We start from the raw sequence: 22,186 nt of genomic DNA on the forward strand, positions 1-22,186 counted from the left end.
ATTACCAGCTGAGGAAAATAGGAATTAATTTAATGTCTTAGTACACATGCAAGACTTTATTACATCTTTTATTCAGGCCGGATGTTGACGCTCGACAGGAAATGTTTGTCTGACGGAACAGAAATGAGATTTTATTTATTAAAGGAAGATATGAAGCCGGATCCAAGTCCTACAAGCGTCAGCAAATTCTGATGATTTTATAGACCAAACTATTTAATTCATTAATATTTAGTCGCAGCCCTCGTCTTCGTGTGTAGGAGGATGTGATCGGGTGTCTTGTCGACACTCTGGGTGTTTCCCCTCCTGCTCATTACGCCTCCTCACATCCTCGCCGCTCGTCCTCCGGCCCGCGACCCGGAAATCGATGGAGGTCCGCCGTCAGTCAGGATGCTTCCAATCGCTTGAATACGTCCCGCAGGACGAGCAGCAGGTGGAGCCTACGAGCGAAGCTTTTCAATCGGAATCTGTTGATTGATTTTTGTGCTGCAGAAAAGAAAACGTCTTTGTTTGCAGAAATCACATCATAATCATTTAAATATGATTCAGTGAGAATAATGAAGTTGAAATGATCTTTCCCTCTAATATCCAAAGTCACGTCGTAATATCAGTCCAAATACAAGAATTGTAAATATTGTAATACTTTAGATGAACTGGATTTGCATCTTATTGTTCTTGCTGTTAGACTTTTATATTTTCACTCGTCCCACTTTGTATTTCCCCCGAGATGTATGAAGTATTTGATGTGGAAAGAAACGATGAGTCATGTTTATTCATAAGCAACATGTTGAATCTGAATGAGTTCTTTCAACCTTTTCTTCATTTCGAGACAAAACAACTCTTATTATCGATTAATATAAATATACAGCAGTGCTGTCAAAATGATGATTATTAATAACTATGATAATAACTTTAATATCATGAACGTATATACTTTTGGATTTGCACCTTTTTATAGTTTTGTTTGCACATTTTCACTCGTCCCACTTTGTGATGCAGCGGCTGCACACTCGTCTCCCTTTTGGATAAATAAAGTTTTATTGGATCTTTAAAAAGACTTCCTGTGCATGCGGTGTTGTTTTCATGGCACCCTCTCGTGTGGTCTGCTCTTTACATATATATAATACATATATTGTATTACTAACGATCTGCATCTCGTCTCCTCTCCACTGCAGCACCGGTCGCAGCTTGTTTTGGTTTCCCACAGTTCTCGGCGCTGCGGTGAATCTAAGCGTCACTAACGGGCTTCCCGGCTCCTGATTGGACAATGAGTGGACGGGGGAGCCCGACAGGCGTCTGCTTACATAACGAGAATAGCTGTGACCCAACCCCCCCCCTCCCCCCCCTCCTCTGGGCTCCTCAGACTGTTCATTTGGATTTGGTTTCGGACATGCTCAAGGAGGAGAAGCCCTCCACTGTGGAAGAGATTTTGACCTTTGACCTGCTTCAGCCTAATGAGAAGTTCAAACACTTTACTGCTCAGAGGTGATTCAACCCTGAGTGACCTTTGACCTGTGGCATCGTGTGATGCACGAGTCTTGTCCCAGTTGTAAAAATGTACGAGTTGACTGAATTTGGGCCTGGTTTGTTATAATGTGGAAGTTTTTTCTATATTTTATATTCTTTCTTGCCTAATAACGACTGTTTTGAACCAACCTGGCAACACTGAAGTAGCGAGAAGGCTCCTCGACGTGTTGGTTGACCACCAGCGGCGAGCCCACCGTCTTCTAGCCGGTGTGGCAACGATGGCTAATGAACATCCGGACTTCAGGAATGTATGTAGTAACATTCTACATATCCGTGAAATGAAAGTAAAAGGTTATATCACTGAGAAATGCTTTCAAAATACAAATATGTGCATTTAGGGCCTCGTGCACCTGCTGTTAAAGTCACTTAAAGTCTTAAACAACTTGAACATTATGAAAGACGTTCGTGTCCACCTGGAGAACGTAACTCCAGTATCTCTTGTAGCTCTGCTTTTGGTCTCCACCACCTCCTGAGGGGAACATCCGTCTCTTCAGCTGCTAAATGCTGCAACATGTTCACGGGTACGCTAGCTTTTTACAGCTTTCTCTCTAAAAACGACGGTTTCCACAATCTTAATGTGAAATAAGTTTGATTCAAACGACAAAATGACTTAGATTGACTAAAACCATATTGACTGAAATGTTCAATATGATGTGAAAAAATTAAGAAGAAAACAATTCTGACTCTTCGTCGACTAAATGGACAAAAACTATGAAGTTTAAAGAAGTTACAAACATTTGACAAACTAAAAAGATTCACGCAGGACGTGTGCTTCGTCTCACACAGCAAACAAACTAATGGAGTCCCACCAACCAATCAGAATCCAGATCTCTAAATCTTTAAATGACACATTGTGTCCTGGACGTCTACAACATGTTTTTCTTTAACCAAATTGAACCCAGTTTTAATCGTTTTAATTCTATTGACTTCTTCCACCTTTCCTCGTCTTCCTCGTTTCTGAGGAGAATCTCGATGAGCTCCTCTTCCTCCTCCTGTGGGAGTTGAACATGCTTTGTCTCGTGTCCTTGTGAATGTCAAACTGCAGCTCATTCATATTCATCACCACCGACCGATCCGTCTCCCAACACACCTGCCCTAGCATTTTAGCCACACTAGCGTGATTGCTAATCAATGGTCTGTCGGTCCAACACTTTGGTTCCAGAAATATCTCAAGAATTGTTCAACGGGTATGTGTGAAATCTTCTGCAGACATTCCTGCCCCCCCCCTGTATTACTATTGGCTCTGACATTCTTGTTCCCCTCAGTATTAATAGTAATACATTGTTGAATCCTCTTCTTCACATTTAGCGCCATCATCAGGTCAAAGTTGTATTTATTGTTCCAATATTTAGGCTGAACTAAGACGATGAACACGGTAAACATTGTACCTGAGCGTCCTCCTTTAACATCTCCATTATGAGCTCGTCAGAAGGTCCTGTTTTGTCTGGCCAGTTGAGTTGTTCTGGGGTTGTTGATGTTTGTCTCCAGATCTTTACTTCTAAAACAGCAACAGGAACTTTGAGTCACTGAATATTTGAATGTGACTCATTACCTGAAGAATCTGTGTGGAGACGTTTTCTGAAATGAATATAAATATATAAATATAAAAATTGAGAACAAATAATGAATCTGAATGTGAAGACAGAATCACGTTGTGGTCACTTGTAACAGTTCATGTGGGCTGCCTTGCTCGGAGGCTCCCGGGCAGCAGCTTTGCGTGTTTGTCGTCCTCTCTGCTCCCTGATATCCCAGGTCAGCCCGAGGCTCCGCGCTCGTCCTCTCTCACATGTGGTGAAGTGCGCCTGTGATGGCGTGTTGAGTCACAGGCATGAAGCGACGCTGACGAGCGCGGACGCTAACCTGACATTAGGTTACGTTTTGCCTGAGTGAGTCGGTCGGAGGAGGAGCTGTCGTCTCGGGAAGCTCGCTCATAAGTGGAGGAGCCATCTTCTTCTTCTGTCTCTGCACACACTTCATGCTTCATTTGTGTTTCCTTAAACCTCCCACACGCGTCTCCTCCTTTCTGCTGCTCAGCCGTCACGTCTCTGGGTGTCAGCGGCTTTTTATTCTGCACACACTGCTGCCATTTTTATTATCTGCTGAGGGAGGACAGCAAGGAGAGGAGAGAGGAAAGGAAACAGGGAGAGCAGAGAGGAAACTAGATGAGGAAAGAGGAAACTAGATGAGGAAAGAGGAAAGGAAACAACAAGAAGAGGAGAGGAAAGAAAATGAGAAGAGGAGAGATGAAATTAAACAAAAAGAGGAGAGAGGAAAGGAAACAAAAAGAGGAGAGAGGAAATGAAACAAGGAGAGAGGAAATGAAACAAGGAGAGAGGAAATGAAACAAGAAGAGAGGAAATGAAACAAGGAGAGAGGAAATGAAACAAGGAGAGAGGAAATGAAACAAGGAGAGAGGAAATGAACCTTTTCTGTGTCTGATTCCTTTATTTATTCAAAGTGCTTCGGGGGGAAATAACAGACAAAGTGATCAAACAACAGACGAAACCTTTCACAGCATTTTTCTGAACAGCCAAACAAATCACGGCTCGGCCCGCGGAGCCTCCGGCTCGCAGCTAAATGGTTTTCTTCCTGTGCGGAGAAGGCTATTACCTGGACGAGTCCTTCAGTTCGGTTTAATCACCGTGTCCCCCCCCCCCCCCTTTTACTCCAGACTGTTTCTCACACGTCCAACTCCTTTATCTGTTTCTTTTAAATAACTTCATCAAAGTACAATTAGCAGGAGATCGACCGCGGTCTGAAGTTCACGTTTTTATTCTGGACTTTGCGTTGCAGAGGTGAACAGAGATTTCACAAATGTTCAGGATTTTATTTAATCCTTTTCAAGGTTATTCTGGAAATTCAGTGCCAATTTAAGAGGTTTATTCCAGAATGTTTCCTGATTTATTTCTGACTTTTGAAATTTATTCTCGTTCTGACTTTTCAACTTCTTACTTGAATTTTGGAGGTTTTTTTGCTAAATTTTCAGGTTTTTTGTCTTACGTTTCAGGGCTGTTCCAGACTTCTAAGTGTTCAGAATAGACGGTGCTTTTGATCCATAATATAACTTTCTTTTTTATTTATCCAGTGCGTCTCAGAATCACTGGATAAATCCTGTGAGACTCTGATGAGATTAAGTATAAATCTGTGAGCATGAAGGAATAAAGTCGGTTATCTGACAGCTTCCTTCACTTCAAGGGCTCCGGAGGAAGATAAACACACACACACACACACACACACACACACACACACACACACACACACACACACACACACACACACACACACACACACACACATACTGTGATGATCTGTGACTTTAATAAAGACATGCTGACAACACAAACTGATCTACATCCACAAACACACATTGATCCATCCAGACTGTTTATTCTCCAGCTGTAACTCTTTAGTTCGGGACTAAAGTCTGTTTTTTCGTGATTTTATTCTCCTTTTACGAGAAAAACCTCTGAACTACAAATCCAGTCTCAATGTGCGGTTTGTGTCTCACATACAATTTAAATTCACTCGTCCTATCTTTACAGAAACTCCACGTTTTTGTTTTGCACTCTTAAATTCTGAAACCGTACACAGTAAATATTAATAAGACGACACTTTAATTTAGGAGAATGTGTTTAAGTTTGATAAGAAGCAATAAGTGCAGAATTAATACAGATTGAACATAATGTATTCTGGTCGTAATAGATACAGAACCGAGTAAAAGTTTGTTTCTAACAACAAACTGTTCCTGGCAAATCATTTCCTTCAGTTTTCTTTCCTTATTTCTAGATCTATTAAATCATAATGACTTCACTCTGTGGATGTATTTGGTGCAGTCACACTTCTGTGTCTGGACCCGGATGTTTCCAGCTGCAGCTGCAGATGATCGCAGGACGCCGGGTCAAAAATGAAAACGTGTTGCGTCGTTCCCCCCCTCGGGACGATGAAGCCACAGCATGTCGTCGCTAACGTTGTTCTTCCAGATTATCGTCAACCGGCTCTTCAGATCGTCTCTCTGCGGCAGCCGAGCAGCGGCGTGACATTTTGGGGTTAAACTGTGGGAGGGCGGCGCTTCCCGCTTTGCCGTGGGGATGTGATGCTCGCTGGCAGGCGTCCGCCGACACTGAGCCGTCGTCCAGCCGTCACGTCGAGTTCGGCTCGTAAAGTGACCCGCTGGTGGACGGAGACCCTACGCTGTCTTCACGAGTTACATGTTTACATGAGTCTGCAAAAACATTTAGTCCAGCCCTTTAATCTGTAGATAGTTACACAGGGGGGGGTTTATTCAGATATCTGGGATTTTTCAGGATTATTTTAAAAATTTGTGATTTTTAAGATTTATTCTGGATCCTTTTCATCGAGTTTTTATATTTGATTCATAATGTTTGAGGATCATCAATACATTCTCAGGGATGTTTCTGCTTTTTCCAGATTGTTTTATTCTGGATTTTCTTTTCTTTATCCCACAAGTGTTTTCATAACTCCCAGGTTTACTATTTCAATTAAGTGATTTCACTACTTTTTGTCTCAGATTTTCCAAGGCTTTCCTGGATTATTCTTTAACTTTCCTTGCCATTACTTTCTTTGCAGGGATTTATTTTTGGACATTTCATCCTGAAAAGTCTGGAGTTGTTTCCAGAATTTCTCAGAATTATTTCAGATTTATTCCGAAACTTTCAGGATTATTTGGGAAATTCGGGACTATAACCAATTTTTATTCCACATTTTCACGATTACTTCTGATTTTTATTCTGGACTATTATTTTACCATGATATCTGGAAATAACTAAGAAATATCCAACAAATAAAACCTGCAGCAACTAGTTACAAACTAAATAAAATGCCTCCATCCATCTATCGTCTACCACTTATCCGGGGTCGGGTCGCGGGGGCAGCAGCTCCAGTAAGGAACCCCAATCTTCCCTTCTTCGGGCCACATCCTCCAGCTCCGACTGGGGGATCCTGAGGCGTTCCCAGCAGTGAGGAGATATAATCTCTCCACCGAGTCCTGGGTCTTCCCCGGGGTCTCCTCCCAGCTGGACGTGCCTGGAACACCTCCCTAGGGAGGCGCCCAGGTGGCATCCTTACTAGATGAACCACCTCAACTGGCTCCTTTCGTAAAGCAGCAGCAGCTCTACTCCGAGTCTCTCCTGATGGCTGAGCTTCTCACCCGATCTCTAAGGGAGACCCGTCTGAGAAAACCCATTTCGGCCCTTACTTGGGGTAAGGGCTCATTCCCTACCCGGAGTAGGCAATCCACCGGTTTCCTGCTGAGAGCCATGGCCTCAGACTTTGAGGTGCTGATCCTCATCCCAACCGCTTCACACGAAGAGTTGGTCCGTTGTTCCACGAACAAGACGGAATCCGCATTGTTCCTCTTCAATCAAATGTTCGACGATCGGCCGAACCTCCTTTCCAGCACCTTGGAGTAGACTTTACTGGGGAGGCTGAGAAGTGTGATACCCCTGTAGTTGGCACACACTCTCTGGTCCCCCTTTTTGAATAGGGGAACCACCACACTAGTCTGCCACCCCCTAGGCACTGTACCAGACTTCCACGCAATGTTGACGAGGCGTGCCAACCAAGACAACCCCTCAACACCCAAAGCCTTCAGCATTTCTGGACGGATCTCATCAACCCCTGCGGCTTTGCCACTGTGGAGTTGTTTGACTACCTCAGTGACTTCCATCAGGGAAATTGACGATGATCCCCCATCAGCTTCCAGCTCTGCCTCTACCATAGAGGGCGTGTTAGTCGGATTCAGGAGTTCCTCAAAGTGCTCCTTCCACCGCCCGATAACCTTCTCAGTCAAAGTCAGCAGGGTCCCACCCTTGCTGTACACAGCTTGGATGGCTCCTCGCTTGCCCCTCCAGAGGTGCCAGATGGTTTTCCAGAAGCACCTTGGTGCCGACCTAAAGTCCTTCTCCATAGCTTCTCCGAACTTCTCCCACACCCGCTGCTTTGCCTCTGCCGCCCTTCTAGTCCTTCGGTACCCTGCAGCTGTTTCCGGAGTCCTTCCGGATAAAATAACCCGGAAGGACTCCTTCTTCAGTCGGACAGCTTCCCTGACCACCGGGGTCCACCACGGTGTTCGAGGGTTACCACCCCTTGAGGCACCTAAGACCTTGAGACCACAGCTCCTCACTGCAGCTTCAGCAATAGAGGATTTGAACATCGCCCACTCAGGTTCAATGCCCCCAACCTCCACAGGGATGTCTGAAAAGCTCCGCCAGAGGTGTGAGTTGAAGATCCCCAGGACAGGGGCTTCCTCCAGACGTTCCCAGTTCACCCACACTACCCGTTTGGGTTTACCAGGTCTGTCCAGAGTCTTCGCCCACCCCTTGATCCAACTCCAACCAGATGGTGATCAGTTGACAGCTCCACCCCTCTCTTCACCCGAGTGTCCAAAACATGCGGCCTCAGATCAGATGATACGATTACAATCATCAAATGCAAAATGCCACCAATGGTATTAAAATAAGGAGCGAATAAAACAGACTGGAACTGGAACTATGAGTCGATGGAGGATTCATTTTAGAAGTTGTTGCAGAACAATGTTTAGTTTGAAGTCATTTTACACGTAAATAAACCAGAAACTCTCCATGTTCCAGCTTCTTGTGAGGATTCGTTGCTTTTCTTTCTTTTTATGATCGAAAACTGAACATTGTTTATTTTTGGACATTTATTTGTAAAGGAAGACAAACATTTTGAAGATGTTCATTTCTTGTACTATTTTCTGATTCAAATACTCCTGATTAATCCAGAAAATAATGATCTGATTGATAGTAGTAATGAAACAGGTTTGTATTTAGTGGGATGACGACACAGTTTCCAGTCGGTCACCTCTTCTGTTCAACAACTACTGAAATGTTAAATCATTTTTATATTCTAACTAAAACGGATGAAATCCAGTGATTGTGAAGGCTCCAGAAATGTCCCCATTTTACAAAAGCTTCTGTTATCTGTTATCTTATCTGTTATCTTCTGTTATTTATAATATTTCCTTCTTTATATTCTTCAGAGTATCTGATATTAAAATGCTGATTATAATTTCACCTGAAGGCCGTGTCTTTGATTTGACATTTGACAGCGACTTGAGTTGACTCTGAATTGGATGTTGAGATTTAGATTTTAGACGCATCTCAGTGACGAGGACTCGCTGGTGATCCCGGGTCAAATCTGCTCTCTGTCCCATCATGCTCTGCAGCGCTCCCTCAGCGCTGATGCTCATTGGTCCTGACAGCTCCCTGCTGCTGATTGGTCCACTAACCCCTCTCAAACCCCCCTCCATCCTTGGGCCGATGCTCCCGCCTGACTGCAGATCAGCTGTTAACCTGCTGCCTGTCATCACACTGTCACTGTCACACACACACACACACACACACACACACACACACACACACACACACACACACACACACACACACACACACACACACCAGCAGTTCACATTCAGTCCATGTTGTTTACAGAATCACAATCTCAGGAGGTAGTTCAACGTTCGGTACATGGTTAGCCTAGCTTGGTATAAAGACTGGAAACACTGGGAAACAGGCAGCCGGTCCAAAGCGCTTCTAACAGCGAATTAAGTGCAGAATGATAACAAACTATAAATGTATCCTCAGTTCTTGCTTGGTTTTTAAGTTAAGTTTTAGGTTGTGGAACTACGGTTCCCACAATGCATTGGGGGATGTAAACAGGAAGTATAATGTTCATTAAATTACACTGTGGGCTACAACTTGTTTAGTCTATTTGTTTAAATCTTGGCACCATTAAATCATGCAGAATGAGCTTTTAGCAGTTCTTATACTAGTGTACACAGGAACGTACAGACAACTGTCACTGGATCACTTTGATGCTGAAGAAAAGTTAAAAATGTGACGATTCTCAGGCAAGTTCTGCACTTCAGATGCATCTTGTTTTTCTACGATTTCTAAGCAGATTTCTTGACGTTTATTCGTGATAGACACTGGAGACAATGATGACATCTGGACGTTTGAGTCACATAGAATATAAAAATGTGTGTGTGTGTGTGTGTGTGTGTGTGTGTGTGTGTGTGTGTGTGTGTTCAGATTTTAGTTATGACTGAGAAGTGCTGAGATTGTTGATGATCTGTGCTGCAGTTACCTGCTGTTTCATGATAATGAACTCCATTTACGTTAATTTGTTTTTGGCTATGAAACAACTTGAGTTGTGGTTCAGGAAGTGAACCTTTTGTGTAGCAGATTTGATCTGCAAAGCTTGGGAGAGAAGGCATAATATTTAGTTTAATACCATAAAATAACCTGTGAGTTTGAAATTAAATCAAATGTTTGTCCGCTGCAAATATATCTTGGTTTTCCTGTGAACCCATGAGGGTTGGGGCTCCATCAATCAGAGCAGACCTGAGCTGTTTGTAGTGAACACATGATGATTTTAGCAGCCAGCGATAATCAAGATGATTTAAATCGTTGTTTTGATACTAAATATGAACATAAAAGAAATGTAATCCATAATCTCGAGATGTATAAATATGAGTAACTCTCTCAGCTTCTGCATGATGTTATAATTTAATAATTTGGTATATTTTAGCGACGCAGAAAGAACCTTTTTATCTGAAGCTCTGATCGGTCACATCAGTGTGTTGCTGAAGGGAGCTTCACCTGCACACGCTGTCACTTCCTGCCTCCCAACGTGTGAGTCACACTAACAGTCTGCAGAGATCAAGCAGCTTTTCGTGGCCTTTTCCCTGAAACTGATCTCTGACCTGCGCTCCACCGTCGCTCATTTAAAACGCATCATTAAGAGATGAAGCCGAGACGAGGCCGAGACGCCACCGCTTTCCTTCAACGCGCTAAATTAAGAGCCAAATATAGAGAGAGCAGAGCCGTGGCATTTCAGTGGCATTTCAGTTTGTTCTCCGGGATACAAACACTTTTATACCTTCAGCAAATCCTACAGACTGACTCAGATCAGGTTTATTCATCAGAGACATTAACGTTTCATTCCTGTGACATATGAGCCGGAGGCAGACGCTGCAGAAAAGAGTCCACTCACGGAACAGGAAGGAACACACAGTGCATGTATTTAGCAAAAACAAGACATTTGTTCATTTTAAAGGTGTGTGTGTGTGTGTGTGTGTGTGTGTGTGTGTTAAAGTTTAAATGTACTTCAGTTGGCATTTACACATTCTCTGCTTTTAGATACGTGAGATGCAAAAAATAATCAGAAATGACATTTATTTACACACACATTAATGCAACAGGAACATGTAACACACAGATTAATGTAACAGGAACATGTAACACACAGATTAATGTAACAGGAACATGTAACACACAGATTAATGTAACAGGAACATGTAACACACACGTTAATGTAACAGGAACATGTAACACACACATTAATGTAACAGGAACATGTAACACACACGTTAATGTAACAGGAACATGTAACACACACATTAATGTAACAGGAACATGTAACACACACGTTAATGTAACAGGAACATGTAACACACAGATTAATGTAACAGGAACATGTAACACACACATTAATGTAACAGGAACATGTAACACACAGATTAATGTAACAGGAACATGTAACACACACGTTAATGTAACAGGAACATGTAACACACACATTAATGCAACAGGAACATGTAACACACACATTAATGTAACAGGAACATGTAACACACACATTAATGTAACAGGAACATGTAACACACACATTAATGTAACAGGAACATGTAACACACACATTAATGTGACAGGAACATGTAACACACACATTAATGTAACAGGAACATGTAACACACACATTAATGTAACAGGAACATGTAACACACACATTAATGTAACAGGAACATGTAACACACACATTAATGTAACAGGAACATGTAACACACACGTTAATGTAACAGGAACATGTAACACACGCATTAATGTAACAGGAACATGTAACACACACATTAATGTAACAGGAACATGTAACACACACATTAATGTAACAGGAACATGTAACACACACATTAATGTAACAGGAACATGTAACACACACATTAATGTAACAGGAACATGTAACACACACATTAATGTAACAGGAACATGTAACACACACATTAATGTAACAGGAACATGTAACACACACATTAATGCAACAGGAACATGTAACACACACATTAATGCGACAGGAACATGTAACACACACATTAATGTGACAGGAACATGTAACACACACATTAATGTAACAGGAACATGTAACACACACATTAATGTAACAGGAACATGTAACACACACATTAATGTAACAGGAACATGTAACACACACGTTAATGTAACAGGAACATGTAACACACACATTAATGCAACAGGAACATGTAACACACACATTAATGTAACAGGAACATGTAACACACACATTAATGCGACAGGAACATGTAACACACACATTAATGTGACAGGAACATGTAACACACACATTAATGTGACAGGAACATGTAACACACACATTAATGTAACAGGAACATGTAACACACACATTAATGTAACAGGAACATGTAACACACACATTAATGTAACAGGAACATGTAACACACACATTAATGTAACAGGAACATGTAACACACACATTAATGTAGCAGGAACATGTAACACACACATTAATGTAACAGGAACATGTAACACACACATTAATGTAACAGGAACATTTGACAGCACAATGAAAACTTTCACTTTTAATACTTTAAGTACATTTTAAGTAAGGTTTTGAAAGCAAGACTTTTACTTGCAGTTGAGTATTTTCAGGGTTTGGTTTTAGTCCTTTTTACTTCTTACACTTCTGTGAAACTGTTTGTAGCAACTATATCTTCTCTGCTGTAGAAGAAGCAGCTACTACACACGCCTCTGAATCAAACCACATCTTCGGATGATGAATTTCATAAAGACTTCAAAGGCCAAACGAACTCTTGTGTAGATCAGCGATCCCACCGCACCGGGAACATCACTGACTGCGGCGTCACTGTTGCTGTTTGGACATTAAACTCCTCCCTGATAATTAGAAAGCCGTTGAGCGTGCCAGAAAATATCATCAGAACAGAAATGTGTCCCATAAATCCTGTTAAAGTGCTCTCTGTTAGATCAGATGGTGTCGGACTTGTTTAACAGCTCCTCAGTGTGTCATAATGGTTTTTTATCCAAGAGGAAATGTACAAAAAAACCTGAGTACAAACTGAAACAAGGTTTCCTGACACTAACACTTAACATTTCCTTGTTTCTCTCTAAAAGGTGCTAATTTCCTCTTCTTCCCGCGTCTGTAAAGCCTTCACAACCTGCACAAATCCAGCGCTCACCTACACACATAATAAGCTCTCGTCTCACGGTCGCCCCCAACAAACCCAACAATTAAATCTGTCTGCTGTTGGAGCCTTTTGTTGTTGAAAGAATGGTCAGTAATGAGGCGCATCGAGCCGAGCTCTCAGAGGAACGCTGTGTTTGTACCTGAAGATAGATTAACATCCTAAACTTGCCTCAGCAGGAGGAGGACGCTGTGACGGCAGAGTGATGATGGTGCAAAGGATTTCACCATCGTTTAATCTGCAGATCATATCGAAAATAATTAATTTGGCTTGTAAAATAGTGAGAAGCTCATTATAGTTTCCCACGGCTCAAGTTAATGTATTAAAGTTGCTTGTGTGAATATTATATCCTGATGATACTGATATTGATGTTTGGAGTTCAGGTCTTTTACCTAAACAGACTTGAAATGGATCTCTTGTATTTGTTGTTTTTAATGTTTTTAAGTACATTTACCCGAGTACTATTTTGAAGTACTTGCATTTTATTGTAGTATTTCCATTGTATGTTACTTTATACTTCATCTCAGATGGAAATATTGCACTTTGTACTGCACTACTTTTATCTGACAGATTTGCAGATTCTTGCAGATTAACGTTAGATACCTGCAGGAGATACTTCATAGTGAATGAAGTTAAACATGCAAAGCTGCTGTAATCTTCCTCATCACGAGTCCAGACTTTGTTAAGTGGCATCCAGTGGCTCCAGATGATCATTAGAGCAGAGGAATGATCCGACCCGATGGAGGTTTCCATCAGCAGGATGGACAGATAGAAGAGGAAGACGAGAGAATCAGCAGGCAGCTGCTTCACATGCTCATAAATTAAAATTGTCAGGTGAAGCTAACGCCGGAGCTAATGAGCAGCAGCCATGGAGATAAATGTTGTAAACACTCCCGGCTGGTGTCGAGGTGAACGGGTAGAAAAACATCTCATTTAGGATCAGAACAGGATGTGATGAAGAAGTGAAAGTGTTTCCATAAAGTTTTTCCCTCAGCGCTGAGAGCTCTAATACTACACTGTAAGTTAAAGTATTCAAAGCAGAACAAGTTAAAGTATTCAAAGCAGAACAATGTCCCCTGTGACTCTTACACTAATATATATTTATGTATTGAAGCAGGATTTCACTGTTGTGCTGATTATTTTATACATTAATTGATTTTTTGGTTTGTGAAAATAGTGACATGCGTTCACAATTACAAAGTGATACCTACACTGTTTGTTTTCAAACCTAAGCATTATTACTAACACCAAAGATGCTCTATAAGTAAAGATGGTGCGTTACAAGCGGCGCCGAAGGTATGAAGCCGTCTACACGTCTCCTACGAGGGCGTATTTATATTTTATTTTGCCAACATTAGATATTTACACAGCTAACAGACATTGTTGAGCATTATGAACATTAATTAGCTCGGGCGTTTGCGAACGTTGCTTGATGTTAGCATAAAATTCTTGACTCACGTTAGCTGTGCAGCGACATCTCACGAGAGTACTCTGTCGCGACAGACAAATCAGATAAATTGGTTGCAAACAAAGTTAATTCCCTATATAACGTGCTAACATTATACCCGCTAAACATCAACATCTTAGCATGCTAACATTATACCTGCTAAACATTAACATCTTAGCATGCTAACATTATACCTGCTAAACATCTTAGCATGCTAACATTATACCTGCTAAACATTAACATCTTAGCATGCTAACATTATACCTGCTAAACATCAACATCTTAGCATGCTAACATTATACCTGCTAAACATCAACATCTTAGCATGCTAACATTATACCTGCTAAACATCTTAGCATGCTAACATTATACCTGCTAAACATTAACATCTTAGCATGCTAACATTATACCTGCTAAACATCAACATCTTAGCATGCTAACATTATACCTGCTAAACATTAACATCTTAGCATGCTAACATTATACCTGCTAAACATCAACATCTTAGCATGCTAACATTATACCTACTAAACATCAACATCTTAGCATGCTAACATTATCATCTTACAATGCTAACATTAGCATTTAGCACGACGTGTACCAAAGTACAGCCTCACAGAGCTGCTAGCATGGGTACTCTTCGTGTTTGTATGTCGTTCTTTAAGTGTCTGTCGGTTATGAACATGTGAATGTTTTTTCTGACTGGATTGTAAGAAACAGTGTAAATCAGAATTAAACACTGAGAGGATTTTAGTGTCGTAACCGATATTTAAGTATTTTACAGGACTAGTACGCAGAGCCCTGTTGTCCTTCTCTGAACCAGAGTTGAAGTCTGAGATTGTTTCAGGCTTCACAGCAGCATCTGGGTCAGTGTTTGAGGACTGGATGTGTTAAAGTGGGACAGCCCATATAAATATGTAAAAACTAAACTTACAATGCAGAAAAGGCTGCTGCAGCTTCTTTCTGCTGTCAGCTGCTGACAGAGAGACACTGACTGTGTTGGTTATTCCCCGTCGACTCAACCCGCTGTGAGAGAAACTGATTTAAAGAGCAGAACTCTCACTTTAAACATTAAATTAATCTGTTTAATCGTTACATCAGATAATCTGCCGGTGGGGGAGAATATTTCTTCACGACAGTGCAACGTCCGGTGTTTCCTGCAGAATCTCGACACTCAAACTTAAGACTTTTAAAGACAAACAATATATATTATATATATATAAAAAATGACAAGATAATACTATAATGGGGGTTTACAATGTGAATGCAAGAAACACTTTTCTTTTAAAGATCAATTTCAGACATTAAACAAAACAGATGTTAAACAAAGAAATACAAAAAGACAGCAATGCATCTCTTTCGTATACGTTCTTTATACAATCCTTCTCAGGTGGGAGAATAAGCGACGGTAACACATTTTAGAAGACATGTTCATCCGTGTGGCTCCATCTGATTCCAGCACTTTGCTGGTTTTGGTTAGAGGTCAGAGGTGTTTTGGACGAACACCTGCAGGTTTTAAAACCTTCGGAGAACTAAACGTCGACTGAATATGTGAACGCAGTGACAGCGACCTGTGAAACAGCCGTTCACACATGAAACACTCACATCCTCCTCACTCCACTCCACACCGTCTGAGGGCGAGAAACACCCACAGACGTGCCTCCGTATCTGCCTGTGCATCCTCGCCACACTCCACTGAGCCGGTGGACACGAGAGGAGAAATATTTCTGAAGGACCGTACTTAAAGCTGAGCACTTTACATAATCCTCGACGCTCAGCATCTTCAGCCGAGTGAAGATAGCATCTCAACTTAAAGGAATAGTTCACCCATAAAACATATGAATTGTGTATAATACTCAGCTCCTCAGGCGCTCCATAGTCCCGTTCAGGAGAGCGCAGTGCGTGGAAGTGAAAGCATATCTCTGCATATAGACGGAAGAAAAGGTGACAAAACATACAGAAAACGTTCTGAAGGTTCCTGTGCAGCTTTATCCAAGTGTCCAAACATCATGTATAAATAAAACATCTTTGGAGTTCCCCCCCGTGAAGAAATGTGTCCTGTTTGCACTGATATGCTTTCATTTCTCAGGCACTTCACTCTCCTTAAAGAATTCTTAACCCACTAAATGATGTTTGTGTATCAGAAGTCTTGATGAATGGCAGCACAACTTCATCATCTCATCATCTCATCCTTTAACAAACTCTCACACTCCTGCAGTAAATGTCTCGTGTATCCAGTGCTCACTACTTCACAAACACATGAACCTGATATTTAAAACACTTAGGACTCGAACACACGTCTCGCGTACCTGCGCAAGCATGAGACTGTCGATGCAGAAGTGTATTTAAAACGTTTTACTGAAAATGTTTGCAAAGTAGTGAGCGCACGACTGGATACAGTTTGGCAGTTTTAAACTGTTTTGATGCACTTGTGTTGTTGTTAAACGTGGACGTTCACCGTGGACGCGCGGACCTGCAGACAGCGCGTGAGTCTGCAGACAGCGGGTGAGTCTGCAGACAGCAGACCTGGTGTCCTGGAGGCCAGAGAAGCTGCTCAACATCTTCACTAGCGGTGAACTTTAGTTTAAATTCAAGGAAAGATCCCAAATCTGTGAGACTGCATTTTAGGGAAATGCGTCTAAGATGACAGAAGAAGCATGTTGAGTATCTCATTAATGATTAATATTTATAAAAAAAGATTCTTCTGAGCTTTGAGTAAAACGGCAACAAACAACAACATGGACAAAACTTTATTACTCGTTCCAACCATGACAAAGACGGCGCTTCTTCGCTTCTTACCTTTCACAATAAAAGCCCGAGACATATTCACTGTAAGTGTTTACCAGAGGGAACTGCTCGACTGCTCTGTGCAGATATGTTTCACGTTCTCCGTTTTGTTTATCCGTCACCCCCCAGATGTGTGAAGGCCTTTTAACCCCACAAACTGAGCCAAACACAAAATAAAACTATTAAGTGACATTTTGACTTTGAAACTTGTGGCGTACTCAGGACCGTGTCAATAATCGTGTTTTCTTCCAAAGATATGTACACGACCCCCAATCTGTGTCGCTGTTTGAACTGAGTGCAGTTTTCTCTCCAGTGTCTTCACGACATGTGAGAGTTCAGAGTCGCCTGAAGTTTCTCCTTTCTGTGAAGGAAACACACAAACAAACAAGTTTATTTTCCTCTTCTGATGCTGAGAATCAGTTCTTATTTCTATTCCCCGTCTCCTCCGCTGATCTTCAAAGCACAGAGCGCCATCAGAGACATGTGACCTAGGTGTCAGGAATGTGTTATCACTTCCTGTTTTCTATCAGACGGCTCAGGTCCTTTCACGGCTTCGGACTTTAGTTCAATTTGAATAGAGTTTTCGTCAGTTTCCAGTGTTGGATGTGGAGAACTCGGCGTTAAAGCGGCGTAATGAGGTCGGAGAAGCGGACTACTTTGTGGCTGTTGTGGCGTCACGTAAATGATTAATGAGCCCGAGTTACTCGAGCCTCAAATTGCATTTTTGTAGCTGTTTATTCACGTCGTTATGCTGCAGTCTTATGTTCTTTAAGTGTCCTTGTACTACAATTTTACAATGAGGTTATAGGAGTCTATGATTTATGCTGAAAAGCTATTTATAATAGTTACCATGACCTGCGTCCATTAACACATCCTCCAGATATTAAATATTAACAATGTTGATGGCTGCGATGAATCTGTGTCATTCAGGTTGAGTTCCCGCTCGGAGATGCTCGATACATTAAGTCGACAGGAAACAGAATAAAATCCTTTTTTTAGAGAAATGGTGGGAGATTACACAACGCAGAACGGAGGCACCCCCACGCTGCACACATCTCCAGCTTTACATGTCATTTGCCTAAAAACAAAAAGCACAAAAATCAATGTGTTTCTTATAAAACGAGTGGAAACATTGGGATAATTTCAGCACTTTTCCAAATATAAATCTAATTATTTTAAGAATTCTCTATAAAACTGGCTAAAATAATTCACATTGCTGCATCGAATTTAAGAAAATGAGACTTGATCTCAGAAAAAGTGTCAAACAACCGGAATATTTTACTGGAAACTGGTAATGTATGCTTCAGGAACACGAGCCACGTCTCGTTGAGGGATCCTGTGTCAAACATGCTGCGTGTTATTAAATAAACTCACTTTAAGACGTCGACGACCCAGAAAGCATGAATGACATGTCTTCTTTAATTTGATGTACATGTCATTAAAACAGTTTATTTCCTCTTGCGGTGGCGGCGAGTCATTCTGGGAAACATTAAGAGGAACGCAGCAGCGTCAGCAGGAGTCATGTAGGATTTCACCTGCAGGGCAAAGCTGTTCATTGTCCAGGAGAGAGACGGGTGACAGTAAATAGAGCTTTACTTTGAAAGAAGACAATCAGAGCGCAGGGTAAACGTTGATGGACGTGTGCTGTCACCTCAGATGGATTTCTTCTTCTCGTCGTTCAGTCGGGTAGAAAGCTGGAGGCTGTCGCGGGAATGACGAGCATCAATCACTGTCGCGGGAAACACCCTGAGACGGCAGGAAACATGCGAGCGTGTCCTCTGATGTGAAGACGTGTAAACATGTCCACACACAGAAATCTGTCCTCGGTGGGAGACGGGGGTCTGAACCAGCTCGCCGGGGCTCAGCAGGCTGAAGTGAGGTCTGGTGTTGAGGGTAATGAACGCTGTCAGGGCGTCATCCATCAGCAACTCACTCGCCCGCCGGGGTCACTTCAGCCGTTTGTCCCACTCAGCCCTCATGAGGCTAGAAACGCACTCATCTCTTGTCTACATTCATATGGATTCAATATTCTGTCCACACAAACTTTGTTTTATATTTTCGGTTGCCGGAAGCTCGGCGGGCCTGCAGGTGGCGACGAAGTCTACGATGCGTCAAATAGAAGAAGATTCTGAGCATTACTTTTCTTTGACGGTAGTAACTTAAAAACACATTTCTTCTGTTTATAAAAACGTTTCTGGCCCTTTTGGAGAAACCGGAAGCAAAATGTGATTTATGCCGGTCGTCGTCGTTGTTGAAGCGCGAGCTCATTATCCACGGGGCGACGTGATCGTTACGCTGTCCACGTGAAATTGATTGAAAAGACTCTGTATTATTGAACTAAGACTGTTTGCATGTGGACGAGGGAAGTATGAAATGAAGGGAGTTCATATTTTCATGAGAGTGAAAACTGCTTAATGAATGTTCTTTCTGCACGTTTGTATAAGATCACCTTCCTGCGGCTCACTTTAAACACATCTCCCATAATTCAGCTTGATAAATTCAATATATTTAGAAGGTTAGATTCTTCCACCAGAATCTAAAACACTTCCAACCACGAGATAAAAACCAGACTATAATATAAATCCTGCAGATAAGAGCTTCTTAATCTTCTCCTTTTTAATTTTTCAAAATAAAACCCCTGTGTTGAGTGTCGACTCTGCGCTGCCTCACGGCGATGTGTTCGCTGATTGCTCGGTTGTGAGGATGGAGATGTGAGTGTGGGCAAGCCGATCGGCGGGGCGTCCAATTACACCGCTAATTAAAATCGCAGTCCTCCAGGAAGTTGCAGGAAGTCCTTCAGAAGCCACCAGCAGGGCACAAGTTTGATTTCTCTCCGAGTCTCTCAGCAATTAATTTAATGAAACTGCAATAATGTCATGGCGTCAATTTTCTTACCACAAAGCTCCACACGAGCTGATGTGTGTTAATGGAGCAGCAGCGTCAATAATGCTGCTGTTCATACAACCCACAATGCATCGTTAATGCTAATAGGGTCCCCATTATATTCTCATGCAGCAGCAGTTATTTCAGCCTTTACTGTACTCTGCATCACCTCCATGATGTCTATTTATATTATATATATTATATAATATATATATATTTTTTAAAAGCCTTAATGAAAACACGTTATGTGTTTTGTTTGTTTGTATTTTACTGTTATTAGTTATTAAACTAATTATTTAGCTCTTCATTTCATTGATTTGTAATATATTGTTCAGTGTTTCTTTGTTTAGTTTTGCCTGCACTCACACTTTTCTACATCTTTAAATTTAAAGGATTAAAGGACAAAGTTGTTCAAGACTTTGTGAACAAACATTTTGGATACAACTTTTCTCACCTATCAAGTTTATTCATACAGCACATTTCAACAACAAGGCAATTCAAAGTGCTTCACGCAAAACATTAACAGAAAGTGCAAAAGAGACGCGTTATAAAAGAGTCGCTTCAGCAAATTCACCCGAAAACCACATTTGTGGCTGTTTTTGTGTCTTGATCTTAAACACAGCGTGCAGCGAGGAGAGAGGAGTCTACAGGACTTTACCAACCTCAACCAAGAGGATGTTATTGAAACAATAACAACACATATTGTTTTGGAGCCTGAACCAAACGTAACCAAAATGGAGTAAAATCAGGAGACGGTGACGTCCTGTCTCCTGCGTGTTGTTCTGGACTTGTTGTCTCGTGTCCAATAGAACATGTGAATCAGATAAACAGGAAGCACTTAAAGTCTCTAAGATGTAAAGCCGGCGTCAGGAGCGCGGACATGTTCTTTGTGTCTGATGGTTGAACCTGCAGAGCTCTGATAGCGTCGGCTCTCCGACAGGTTTGTATTTACAGGATGAACCTTTTTAATTTGCCTGTCGCGGAGCCGCTCGAGCTGAGTGACATTTGTATTGCTGTCCGGCCCTCGCCTCTCCTCCTCTGTGAATCCTGATGAGGCGTCCGGCCGCGCTCGGCCCAACACGCCGGCCTCTGACTGAAGTGAAATCAATCAGCCCTTCAATCTTTCTCTAAAGGACCATTATCCAGCCCCGCCGGGCCTGTCGGGCACGTCTGCTGCAGGATCTACGACCTGATCCGCCTCCCTGATGCACACAGCACATCTCGCTAACTCCACTCTGGAAAGAAACTTAGCAGGAAGCCGAGGAAGGTCAGGATTTAAGGTTCAGCATATAAAGTGCAGGATGTTCTGCAGCGACGCTGAACAACATGCTGATGCTTTCTACCTTCCTGTGAGAGAAGAACAAACAGAATGAAGATGAAAACAGTACAGAACATTTCATGCACGATGTGCTTCACATAAAGTAACAATGACAACAGGTGTCAGCACAGCTTTGTTTCCTCCCTTCTGTCTCATAATTACTTTTACATGCTACTCATTTAAAAATGGCAAATAAGTTTTTGAAAGAAATCAAATCCAGCCTGGATTAAATCCTGTTATGAAACGTTTCAGGGCTGCAAACCTGTCATTTCAGTTTGCAGTCAAATGTTAAAATAACATCAAGTTTTACAGTCGGGGTCCTTTTTACAACGTTTTCAGTGGAGTATGATCTGCTGGAGTCGTCTGCGCTGCATCTGAACGTTCACTGACGTTTCATCTGCTGTTGACCCAACATGTCCCAGACTCCTGTTTTCTATGTCATATTTGTCTTCTTGTGTAAGGTTGCTGAATCCCAACAGTCACGGTCAGGTGTGTGTTTCAGGACGTGTCGTCTCTAAAGTACCTGCTGTTTGTGGTTGACGCTAACCCCTCCGTGTCTCCGCAGATCCCTCAGATCAGCTACGCCTCCACGGCTCCGGAGCTCAGCGACAACACCCGCTACGACTTCTTCTCCCGCGTGGTTCCTCCGGACTCCTACCAGGCTCAGGCCATGCTGGACATCGTCACGGCGATGGGCTGGAACTACGTGTCCACGCTCGCCTCCGAGGGAAACTACGGCGAGAGCGGCGTCGAGGCCTTCGTGCAGATCTCCAGAGAGTCAGGTAGGACAGCTGGAGGGAGATCTGAGAGTGTGTTTTACTTTGAAAATCAATTCAATTAACTTAAAGCTGCTAAATGTCCCCTGAGTGATGGCGGACAGGCGGGAGCAACA

At 42.1% G+C, this 22,186-nt stretch overlaps 1 protein-coding gene across 1 annotated transcript in view; it reads left to right on the forward strand.

Annotated features, from left to right (window-relative positions):
- LOC115005268 (metabotropic glutamate receptor 8-like) overlaps positions 1-22,186 on the forward strand; it is a 77,547-nt gene that overhangs the window by 11,283 nt on the left and 44,078 nt on the right. The window contains exon 3 of the mRNA XM_029427063.1: positions 21,860-22,076. Coding sequence (XP_029282923.1) covers positions 21,860-22,076 — 217 coding nt within the window. The remainder of the gene's footprint in view (positions 1-21,859; positions 22,077-22,186) is intronic.

This window comes from Cottoperca gobio, unplaced genomic scaffold (assembly GCF_900634415.1).
Source record: "Cottoperca gobio unplaced genomic scaffold, fCotGob3.1 fCotGob3_290arrow_ctg1, whole genome shotgun sequence".
Lineage (NCBI taxonomy): Eukaryota > Metazoa > Chordata > Actinopteri > Perciformes > Bovichtidae > Cottoperca > Cottoperca gobio.